Genomic DNA, 12,731 nt, shown 5'->3' with positions numbered 1-12,731 from the left:
GATTCTGTGCATCAAAAAGCCAAATGGATTGTTAACAAATAAAATCACACCCATGTGAAGTAAGAGGCATCATACATCATAATACATCATCTGATTCCGACCAATGAGAATTCGTGTCCTCACATTCATCTTCAATGTTTGTGTTTACGCAATGTTTGTGTTTACACAAACACTCCAAACTGTCCATTCATTCATACACACACTAAAAGCTGTACATAGGAGGAAAGCCAGAGGCTTCTTTACATTGTCCATAAACATTAAAATCACACTTATTATTGCGAATTTGAGACCAAAGGTCGCATTTACTATGAAATCGTGCATTTCCCGTCAGTCAGTCAGTCAGTCACCCCCAGGCATGACCATAATGGTCATGACATCACCACGTGACATCACCAGGGAAGGAGATCCATGATGTCATCAATATTAAGCCCATATATGGAGATCCCTGATGTCATCAATATTAAGCCCATATATGGAGATCCCTGATGTCATCAATATTGGCCAGCAACTACATCTGACCTCAAATATCAAACGCTTAGATCTCCATATATGGAGCTGACCTGTTCTGACATTCCATATGTTGATCCTTCCCCATCCATCCTTCCTTCCTCTTCGATGTCTGCCTTTTGACTGATATCTGTCCATTTAAAATCTAGACGGGCCTGCCCCAAAGTTATTAGTGCAGCCGCGCCGGCAGCCGGCAAAAACTAGAGTTCTCAACAGGCCTGAAAATATAAGACACACACGATCACGTTTTCTTTTTTGAGTGGTGCTAACCACCAGCAATGTGTGTCCCTGGCTGTGTCCGAGCACGGAAATAGCGTTATAGCGTTTGTTCACCACCAAGTGTCACTGTTGCGCAGCCTAATACACACACACACACACACACACACACACACACACACACACACACACACACACACCCAGGCCAGGGACGAGGGCTTGTACAGTACAGTACAGTACAGTACAGTACAGTACAGTACAGTACAGTACAGTACAGTACAGTACAGTACCATTCACTTCAGACGGGTCAGATTTTTAAACAAACAATATTTTTAATAGAATGAAAAACGCCAAAAACAGAAACAATACTATTTTCAAATCCTCCACAAGTCTTTGTATAACCAAACCAGATCCCTCTGGTAGTCCCTCACTCAGACACATGGTAGCTACATATAAAAGATAGTTCAATCTTACTCACATACATTTACTGACGGAAATTAATACAAGTTTAGATTTACTCACACTACAAAGTGCAATACATTCAGTGAAGTCTCACAGATACCTGTAGAATCAGATTATTATCACCAACAGACAAAGACGCCATGTGTACAGTACAATAAAGCCTGCACAGACAGGAGTGCAGCAGTGTGAGGTGAGAGCAGAGTTCAGAAAGGCAAAATGTGGCAGCTATTGTAGATAGACATTTGGAACTGATATCACTTGGTTTTATAGAAGTATGATGCATAGTAGTATGTTTTATAGGTTGTTTTTTTAGGGTTCCATTTGTCCAACAACTTAAATGAACACTAGCTTTTACTGTAGGCGTTGCTTTGATTTAAGTCGGAATACAATGGGGTGCAACTGTAAGATACATAAAACCTACATTAAAACCTATACATAAAACATACTGTGCAATGCATCACACTTGTTTCCTACACAGGATTTTGATTTTACTGTGTAGGAACAAAATAAAATGGCAGGAGGCAGCAACTGGGGTACTAGGGGGTAGCCAAGCATAGGATACGGACGTGTCATTCTAAGAACTGGTATATTAAATATTATGTGTCACGTTTTTTTGACATCTTTTATCTGTGACATTCAAATTATATTCCCTATCCTAACTTTGGTCCAAATTTACGGCTCAGAGCAGCTACTTCTTTCCTCCGGCCATTGGTCAGTGACATCAAGGCAACTCTTCCCCTGACTTTTGTGACAGGGAAGAAGCTCCTATAGAAGGTCAGAGGTCAGCATTGTAATGTGCTGCCATGCCTCTTTGATATGGTGTGACTCCGTGGTGCGGGCACAGATGGCAAAGCGCAGGACAAAGCGGCCGGATAGCTCGCATGGTACCAGGTGGATCCGCTTGGCATGCTTGATCTTCTTCAACAAAGCCTCCGTCAGCTCATTGGAGCCCTAAGAGGAGTGATGGCAGGATGAGACAGGAGGTAATAAGATAAAGGGACGTTGAAAGAATATTGTCTACACATACTGAATTGTAGTAATGGATGACAAAATGATTTGGGGAAATTGAACTTCACACTCATTTAGAAAAATCCAGCAAGGAATTGGCAGTATCTGTAATACTTTATATGCAAACAAGCCCAGGGCAGGAGAAAATGCACAATATAATTAAAAACTTAAACTCACTATAGGGTAAAAAATAAAGTTATGAAAATGTGTTACGTGGTCTTACCTTTAGCCTGAAACAGACAAGTCCCATGACGACCTCTGCACAAATCTCAAACCTCTTGTCTGATCTCACTAAGCTCTCAATCTCTTTGGCCAGGCCCACTTGCTGTAAACGGAACAAAACAAGCTAAGCCTCAAGTCTGATTTATACTTTGTTGCATGATATAGACCATAAATTAGGCATGATTTATACTTACAATACAGTAGTTGTAAAATGAAATAGAATGTGTGATGCTTAAACGACAGAAAGGTAGGCTATAACAGAACCTACTGCCTTTAAGAAACCAGTATATATATATATATATATATATATATATATATATATATATATAATTATATATATATATAATTATGCAGAATAATCATGATAGTGTACTGTAGTTTGTTAAATAGAAGTAAAGAACGTCTTTTGTATCATGGCATTTAAGTGAGAATTGATCTGATATTCAATGTAAACAATATCAGTAACAGATTTGAAGGTTGTATTTTACTTGTATATTCACTAGATGGCGACATTGTGCTCTGATATGGTGTGACTAATTCTACAAATTAGACAGAACTTCTGAAAATAGAATGTGTGTCTAATAACCATGAAATGATAATGGTCAAAAAGAGAACAGTTCAGAAAATGAATTTGTGGTCCTCTTGAATATTGTTTAAATTACATCATGAGATCAAAGTTCCCTATGGTAGAATTTATCCAATTATTATCCCAGATTTAAGTGACACATAATAGGATGCATGCTGAGTTTCTAACCATACACATCACTGCTTGAAATTACTGTACAGTTATACAAAGGAGGCATGTTGTTATTCAAGGTGTGCGCGTGTGTGTGTGTGTGTGTGCGCGCGCACACGCACGTGTACGTAGTTAGATGTTATTACACACATATCCAATGCCAATTGTTTCCTAATGAAGCCAAACATTGGCCAACAACAACTGCTTTGCTTCCTCATTCCCAGCCAATTATTCATCACCACACAGGTTTTGTGAGCTATTATAATGAACTTACATTCATTTATTGTGTCCTTTTTCCTACTTTAATGTATGCTTCCTGGTTAATCATTTGGCAATTAGAATGTGTCAAAGATGACGTGTTGGTCATCAAATGCCTCATGTTACTACCTCCTTGACCATGGCATGCTGCTGTCCAGACTGCTGGACCTAAAGGTCAGCACTACGTTCATATTTAAAGTACTAAAACAATGGTTATCAACCCACTGGTGGGAACTTAAAGAATACTACGTTAGTTCCATTTATCCAAGGGTTGTTTATGAAATAAACATGCTGAAAATGCACATGGGCCACCCAAGTGTCCACTTGACACGGTAGCCATTAAGTGGTCAGACGGGTGGGCCGCAAATTCTTTCAATATTTTCAAGTGGGCCCTGATCCAGAAAAGATTGAGAACTGAAACAGTAAATTGATATATAATAATAACATTGTCATTCCCCATTTAGAAAATGGAAAGAGACTTCTCACACAAATAAGTGTTTCCTTAAGCATATTAGTCTGAATGCAAGAGATGTCAAATCATGTTAGCAATCACCAGCAGCATCATAGTATATAAATATCCAAACAACCATGTCATGTGTATTTTTGTGATCTTTCGATCTATTTTGATAGATGGATGTAGACACGTGGTATGGCTGGAGGGCATGTGCACTGTATGTTGCTACGAACTGATGCTTAATTTAATTTAAAACAGAGCAGACACAGAACAGGCTTGTTTGATTGACATGAAGGGGGAGGAAGGAGCATATGTGCAGATGTGAGGCCCTGTAAGAAAGAGGCAACGAGGAATGGAAGGGATTGAAGGGTGAAGAAATGGAAGACACTGAAGCTTATTATGAAAAGTGGACAGTAGATATAGGGCTCCATTTTTGTCTCATCTTTCTAAAGCCACTATTTGGGGATTTAGGAGTGGGGAAAGGGTGGTCCCCCACTAAAGTTGGTATTTTGGTTACCTGTCTAAATCCCTTAAACACCTCCGTTACCCGTTATATTATGCATTAATAGGTGTGGTTTGGGCGTTACAATAATTAAACCAAATTTAACCAATCACCAGTCTTGGCTTTAAGAGATCCCTTTAAGAGATCCCTTATCCGTTGCTCGTTAGTGCTATATTGCTTCATAGCCGCTGCCCTGAAGTCTCACTGCTGCAATTATATAAACACAATGGACAATGGAAGGAAGTGGCAGGCACTCGACTTCTGCTGATTATAGGAAAATTACAAAGAGATATGAGAATAAGGAGAGATGAGGCAGCCCTTTGCCTGCAGGCATGTTCTCCATTGAGGCGTGCACGGCGTGCCGTGCGCCGCTCTACCAAATTTGGCACGGCTTACGGGTGCTTTTAAACTCCACTATCGACTTCCCAAATGTATGTGACCAAAATAGCAATTTAGGGGAAAGCGTGCCAACACGCCCATGACCACACCTCTAGGCGCAAATACTGGTATCGGCAAAAAAGATAGCGGGTGGCGCGGGACGAAAATACCATTAAGGGACAGAGAAAGCTCCTATATTCGTAATTTTCGGGCAGCGGCTGAATTGCGGGCCGCGCTGCGGGTAAAGGCTGCGACGAAATTGGAGCCCATAGTCCCATATGATTGACAGATGATGTGTGTGAAGGGTGGGGTGGGGTTTGGGGGTAAGGAAAAGGGCAGGGTTCAGAAGAAAGAGTGGCATTTACACTAGAGAGACAATACAGAACAGATATATCGGTTTGACAGGAGGCGGCACACAGATTGTTTACAAACTAACTAGTAACCAAAATGTCATCTTAAATCATATGTTGTGGACTAAACCGGAGGACACACCGCCTGTTGCAATCGCTTATAACACAGCAATGGAATTACAGATACCTATAAAACATATGACATTATGTATTGGTGGAGATAGAGTAAAGAGCAGAATTGGTATCCCACCTTTCGGATGTGATCCTGCAAGCCTGTGAGTCCATACATGCGGAAGACAAACCACAGCTTTAATGAACGAAACCTTCTACCAAATGGAATCTGCCAATGCTGTGTGAGAGGAGAGGAAAGGAGACGCGAAATCAGTCCCAACATAATTCTGCCATTTTTATGTACTGGAGTAAACTACAGTAAATAAATGATCATTCCTCTTACCCTATAATCTGTGACCAAACCTGTGAGGAGAGAGATAAGGATTTAGTCACACATGAAAAGGTCAATTTTTCTGATTATATCAGACATTTTCAAACAGTTTAAATGTCTTTTAGGCGCCATGTGAATTGCCTTGACATTAGCAGTTGAAACCTGAAATATTGTTTGCTTAGCCAAGCCATTATGATTGATGTATTCTGATGTATTTTAGTCCTTGCTTGCTTTATATATTACTTGCCTGCTCGTGTGTGTGTTTTTTATGGAACCCAGGTAGGGTTGGGTTTCATTTGGGCAGAATTTGAGAACATTAAAATAACATTAAAATATAAATATATAAGCTTTAAACGCAATATTCATTCTATTATATTGCTTCCACTGTATGCATTCCAACTGTGTCTCTGTGGCAGGTCACCTATATAATTATTCCCACCCACTTAGAAATCACTGTCATGCTTCAGTAGTTCTCTGTGGTTATAGCCTGTTTCTTTATTTTTGAGCCCCATGCTATTAGTTGCTAACCACTAATTAGCCTGGACTGCTCAGATTGTCTAACGAGGGCCACTGTGACATGCAGAGTGCTTTTGTCTGTTTGTCAGGCTAATTATGGTGTGACTCTTATCACATCTGCGATCTTAAGAGAACACATGATGCAATAAAAGAAACATGCGTGTACAACTACAAACAGACAAACCGATGCTTGATATCAGTACAAGATGATGTATTGCTGTCACAATATTAATATAAGATCCACCACAATCTTTATTGTAGTTCAGACATCGTTGCAATTACCTCTGGACATAAAACCTACAGATTGTAGCTTAAAAACTAATTTAGCTCAAAACCTGAGCTTAATTTAAGGTGGGAGGATTGTAAGATTGACTAAGCTGATGTGATGTGCAGATCCACTGATTAATTATCTGTCTCGACTCTCTCTGCCCCCCCCCCCTTCCTCTCTCCTTCTCTCTCCCCAGATCCCCACACTCAACTTCATGTGTGTACTTAGGCTATTAGGTTATGTGTGTACAGTTGGATTAGGCTAAATACTCTACAGTACATATGCTTACAGTAACACACGCACGCACGCACGCACGCACACACTTCCTCAGATGATGGAGAGTTGCACTTGCAGCTGATTAATACAAATATGAGCACTAAAACCATATAGAGTAGTTGTTAAATAATTTTCATATTATTCATTATTATTAGTAATTCAAATTACTAGTGATGGGATGACAGCTTAGCTTAAATGGTAATGTTTCAAATAATAACACTACCTGACTCTTGGTTGCCATGTGTGAGGTAGAGGGGGTCCATCTTGAAGGCCCCAATGATGTCATTTCTCCTCTTCACCCTGTGGACAAGAAAATAACAGCAATTTCTCACCCACAGAATATAAGAGAGGTCTAGAAATGATGCCTCCCTAGCATCTCCCTAGGGAGGTCCTCGATGCATGTCCCACTGGAAGAAGACCCTGGGTCAGAGTCTCTCTTGTGTGACTGAACTTCTCACCTATGCCTATGCCAGCCACCCGTCTGAGAAAACATATTTCGGCCACTTCCGGCCACTATCCGCAACCTAATTCTTTCGGTCATGACATACACTTCATGACCAAAGGTGTGAATAAGATCGCACAACAGTGCGGTACAGCGACTGCAATACCGCCCCTGCTGATCAGATTCCCTGGCTGATATAGTCAACTATTTAAATGCCAGAGGAAGACAACATTGATCGAAATGTAAAGAAGGGAGCTTAAATTCCAGTTGTGTTTACCACATTTGTTTTTAAATGTCATAACTGAAAACATCCTACACTCATGTGAACATCATTATTATAAACATCTAGGGGCTGCCCTAGTGTCACGGTTAGGTTGTGGGTTTGAAGTCGAACCCTAATCGGGAGCAATATCAGCAAGGCCATGTGGTCGCAACGGGTCCCTAACGCCAAATCAAATGGGTTCAGATCTGAGCCAAGCCTCCTGCAGGAGGCATGTCTGAAGCCTGTGCTGTAGGCTACAGGAGTCTCCAGCTGTAAAAACTTTTAATGAATCAACATCCATTCACTGACCATGAAATAAGGAAATGTGATCATTATGAGAGGGTCAAGAGGTTCAGTATCCTTAATCCACTTTAGTTTTAGGATTTGCATTTATGCGATGCAAAGACCCAACACAAAACACTTAACTAAAACACTCAACAAGGAATGTCACTGTACTGTACCATTAGAATGATAAATAATACTCATGCCACAACAAAACCGACTTTATCGTTTTTGCCACTACAGAATATTAGTAATTTCTGTGTCAATTGAACTGATACTGTTTTAGCAATTTTTCTGGGATAGGAACTTAGTGTATATGTCTGTTTGTGTGCTGTTGATAGAAGGGGCAGATGGGAGGCGTATAGTTCTATTTGTACTGGCTGAATGAGGTGTAGTTAGATGGAAGTCAGTTTGTTATGACTACAGTGCAGTGTTACAGTTTCTAGTATTATGTTAGTGTGATTATTTTAACTGCATCATCATCATTATCATCATCATCCATCAACAATTATTGTTCAAGTCATTATGGAACAAGGGTTTCTGAATAAGCATGATAGTAACGATGCATTCAAACAATAAGGAAACATTGTATAGAGGGTATGCGCGTGACATCATCATCAAACCCGGAAGTTATGCAGGAATGCCCACTGAGTGGCAAAAAACTACTTTCTGGCCTTGATAGCCCATACATCCAAACAGAAAAGTCCTATCTGATTGCATTAAACAACGTTAAACAATGTTAAACTCAATTTGCCTGTCGCTTTGCCACTCGATTTGCCACTCGATTTGCCATTCACTTTATGCATGCGCATACCCTCTATTACGTATAATCTGATAGACATTAGGCAGGATATAGTACAGCATTAGCTTGGAGGTGAATAAGAAAAATATCAATCTTAACAAGGACATTAAAAACATTAACTGGTACATTTAGGAACTTTTATCAGTATTGTTCTATGGTAGCGAAAGAGAAACAAACAAACAAACAACAAACAAACAAACAAACAAACAAACAAACAAACAAATAAACAAACTAGTAGGATGAATATGTATTTTCATTCATTCATTTATTTAGTAAAGAGAGTCCATGCATTATGCAAGCATGCGTGTTAGTTTCTATTAGCTTGAACTCCCCATCAATGATGACACAGACACATGATTAGACAAAGATTGTACCATATTCTAATGAGCATTAGAGAGGGACAATTACTGTATATGAAGATAGGTTGAAAATGGTTGAAGTGATCTTTTAAAGTAAACCACACATTCAGGTGGCTTACATTACTGACTACATTACTTTCATGTCAAATCAGTGGTTTGTTTATAGAATATTTTCAGTAAACAAGCAGATACCAGGTTGAGCATACAGTGTCAGTGGGGTGAGTGGCCGTCTGGGAATGTCCCTGGCTTCCAGACACAGCACAAACTATATGGTCCTACAAGAGTTAATTTCAAAAGAGAACTGGACATTTTCAAGCTTACTGTGTGATAGGTAGTCAACTTACCACATAGCTGAGCAGTCAAAGTTGACTAAAAGCCATTTATGGGGGTTGAAGTTGAAAGAGTCTGCAAACTTCAAAAACAAAACAAAGCAGGTTGCAGGGAATTGTATTCATTCAAGGGTGCCTATTATTTACCACCTTAAGAACTGTGTAAAGGTGCTGCCACACTTACTAAAGAGCCGCGGACGTTCTCGGCTGTCCGCAGGTTCTTTTCCGGGTTTTTAGACAGCTGGTGGATGGAAATTAAGCTCCACCTCCGCCGCGGAGGAGAGCGTTTCTGGGAATCTGTCCGTCGCGGCAGTCAGCCGCGGAGGTGGAGCTTCTTTTCCATCCACCAGCTGTCTAAAAACTCGGAAAAGAAGCTGCGGACAGCTTCTTCTGTCCGCGGCTGTCGGCCGTTTTCCGCTCAGGTGTGGAAACACTGTAATACTTACCTGCCACCTTAAGTGTACAATGCATTATGGGTCACATTCATTCATGCCAGTCATAGATAGTGCCTTCAGCCTTGAGGCTGCAGTGCCATTGTGCGTCTTTGACAAATAACCACATACATTGTCATATTCGCACTCAGTGCTTGTACAGTACCATCATTCATCTGCATACCCATGCCATGCCTGTACCCTACAGTATGTGTCTACACCTTCCAGTAAAGCTGCCATAAACCCCCTTCACTCTCCTGTCAAAGACTCCAATGTGTTCTGACCGACGTTTATAGACCAACTGCATTGGTTTTTTTTACATGATTGTATATAATGTTGTGTATAATGTGTATTGTATATTTAGAGAGAGAGCGAGAGAGAGAGAGAGAGAGAGAGAGAGAGAGAGAGAGAGAGAGAGAGAGAGAGAGAGAGAGAGAGAGAGAGAGAGAGAATGTCTCTCTCCCAATTTCTGTCCCCTACTCTCATCCTCTTTTGATCTATCTCTATTTCTCTCTCCTTTAAACTCTACCTCCTTCAAACGTGGTTTGAACCTGTGTGTGTGTGTGTGTGTGTGTGTGTGTGTCTAATAAACAGTGACATTTCTTTGCTGAAGAAAAGCAGCACGGTTTTATCTAAAGGTCTCTGATGCCAACATTGTCTCATCATGATTACCTCACCTTCTGACATTTGGCAAATGTTATAACCATTGGGTTAACCAATGTTAGCATTGGTTAACCCTCATGGTTATAACATTAGACATAGTGACATGTTTAAGCATTTATTTCATATTGATATGTCGATATCAGCTCTGACATTTATTTCAGACCTGCTCTAACATGACATGAATAATAATATAGCTTCAGATTATTTTAGACAGAAAAATTAAAAACGTCAGAGCGTGACCTTTTTACACTTAAGTCACGCCATGACGTATTATTTTTCCGATATACGTCAATAGGTGAGGTAATTCATGTTTTCTGCCAAACGTCAGAAGGCGAGGTAAAATTATGACATGGGATGAGAATGTGTTGCTGATGCAGCCTCAGAAAATGACTGTGTTCTTATCTCTGTTTCTCTGCACAGCGTTCAGCTACAGTATGAGGAGACAAAACCACCACAGCAACATCAAAAGCCACAGTGATAGTCCCACTGACTCTTTGGCTTATTACTCACTTCACACTTCATTAATAATATGCCTTTAGTGAACACAAATTAAACAGACAGATACAGTATAATGCATTTTGGTTTTGTCTTTAACAGAAAAAGGCAGTAGTCTAGTCATTTAGCACCAATATACCTATTTTTCTAAACACTCACTAAAAAATGTTGACCATACCAAAGAGAAATTCTAAGAAGTCCATATACTGTATATTTAATATTTGAGTGGATCACTAATATTATGTACTATTACTGTAGGTAGCCTACTGTTCTTTCTCCAGAATGATTTTTGCATTTTCTCACCTCAACACCGTTCAGTAAATGTCTGAATTCAGGACAGATGAATGCACTCCCAGCGTATGCTGCATCAATATGCATCCATATTGTCTCTGAATTACCTGGAATAGATAAAGGACAACCCAGTTAAGGAACAATAGTAAAATGTTGCTAAGGACCTTCCTGGAGCACAAAAGCAGACATTGGTACAATATTTCATATTGTATTGTTACATGTTGTCATTCTGTCAATAGGTAGCTTTCTGTAAATTCTACTCACATATGGGCCCAAGTTCAGTGATGCGATCAAAAGCACATGATGGAGTTGTGCCGAGAGTTGCACAGAACTGAAAGATAAAAACATAATCGGTAAATCCATTGCCACCCATGTAAATAAAAAGGGGATTTTGCTAACTTTTTCTTTCAAATGTTATCTTTTCTAGTCTACAGAAATGTTGTCTTTTCTAGTCTACAGTATGTTATGTAGTGTAGATAGCAAAAAACACCCATTCAGATAAACCCAGGGGGTCCAGTTATATGTATCCTGACCACTGTGACTATAATAGTGTTGTTATTGCAGGGATCGCTCACTGATAGTGATCTGTGGGTCCAGGTGTGACAGGGACTATTGTCTCTAACCAGATACCCTCTCATTAGGTCTGGCAGGAGCAGGCTGCCTGCTACAAATAACAACAAATCCTCAGGCTATAAATTATGCTCAGCTTCACCAGCCACCTGAGGGCAGAGTGTCATTGTGTTGAACAGAGACAGGTTATGTATATTACTGTTTCCCAAACAGTGGGTCGACACCCATTTAAGCATTTAAGAAGTATAGTGAAAATAGCAGATCAGCTATTTTTGCTAGTTTGGCTCCTAGGCAACCAAGGTTATTTGATACCAGGTATTGTATGTCCAGTGAACTATACACTCGATAATACAATTCGATATCATGTAAATACAGGGTACAGGTTCTAATCTACTGTAAATGACGGCGCTTTAGATAATGGTGAAATAGACACCGTGTTTTTTTTTTTGGAAATAAATATTTGTACATTTAAAAACTGTGTACATTGGTGACTATAATCTACCTGATCTTGAGGCCTATAAAATCGGGGAAAAAAATAGTCAACTAGTACCAACAAGGTTTACTAGTGGATTTACTAGTCGACTAGTTGAATAGTCGACTAGTTGCTTAAAGCCCTAGGCTACAGTAAGCAGACTGAATCACAACATTGTCTTACAGTACTACAACTTAATATAGTAGGGACAGAGACCAGGTGGTGAATCTGGCGACAGTAATATCATAAATGATAGGCCCTGAAATATTTGTTATGAATAACAGCATGGGGACAACACAAACAGGGGCTAGGCCAGAGTTCAAAATTATTAGGGACAGGGACCTATCTAGGACAAACAGAATATGACATGTAGAACTATAGTTCATACCTTATCAAAATGAATTTCCATCATGGGTACACACACATAATGTTCCTTTGTTAATGCCATATGTGTGCCTTTGTCCATGTACATATACAGTACTGTATGTGTGCTTGCATATACATAGTTGTGTAGGCTAAGTGTAAATATGTGTTTTCCTACATAAAACGGGATGAGTCCTGCTGCCTTGTCCTCCTCCACCATCTTTTTTAACGTCTCTCCTTTGACACTGTAGGTGTCATCTGTTGGGATTTTCTTCATGATAACACCAGCTATCAGACCAGCGCGCTCCACTGATGAATGTGCCTGGAGAGTTATAACAGATAAAGAAGTTGCAGTTGTATTGCATGTTTTCATAA

General features: G+C 39.9%; 2 protein-coding genes across 2 annotated transcripts in view; one reads left to right on the top strand and one right to left on the bottom strand.

Annotated features, from left to right (window-relative positions):
• The window catches only part of LOC306925010 (aromatic-L-amino-acid decarboxylase-like), a gene marked incomplete at both ends in the record, with an annotated part of 123,623 nt that overhangs the window by 44,711 nt on the left and 66,181 nt on the right, over positions 1-12,731 (top strand). The window lies entirely within an intron of this gene.
• LOC306925498 (aromatic-L-amino-acid decarboxylase-like) overlaps positions 1,274-12,731 on the bottom strand; it is a 51,464-nt gene continuing 40,006 nt past the window's right edge. Inside the window, exons 7-15 of the mRNA XM_079504353.1 lie at positions 12,535-12,678; positions 11,216-11,282; positions 10,964-11,058; positions 9,087-9,154; positions 6,819-6,895; positions 5,548-5,567; positions 5,344-5,442; positions 2,417-2,518; positions 1,274-2,136 (exon numbers count right to left, since the gene is read on the bottom strand). Of these exons, the coding sequence (XP_079360479.1) occupies positions 1,951-2,136; positions 2,417-2,518; positions 5,344-5,442; positions 5,548-5,567; positions 6,819-6,895; positions 9,087-9,154; positions 10,964-11,058; positions 11,216-11,282; positions 12,535-12,678 (858 nt within the window). The 3' untranslated portion in view covers positions 1,274-1,950. The remainder of the gene's footprint in view (positions 2,137-2,416; positions 2,519-5,343; positions 5,443-5,547; positions 5,568-6,818; positions 6,896-9,086; positions 9,155-10,963; positions 11,059-11,215; positions 11,283-12,534; positions 12,679-12,731) is intronic.

The sequence above is a fragment of the Electrona antarctica genome (assembly GCF_951216825.1).
Source record: "Electrona antarctica genome assembly, chromosome: 6".
Classification (NCBI taxonomy): Eukaryota; Metazoa; Chordata; class Actinopteri; order Myctophiformes; family Myctophidae; genus Electrona; species Electrona antarctica.
Note: the sequence above shows the minus strand (reverse complement) of the source record. Positions and strands in the feature narration are given on the sequence as shown.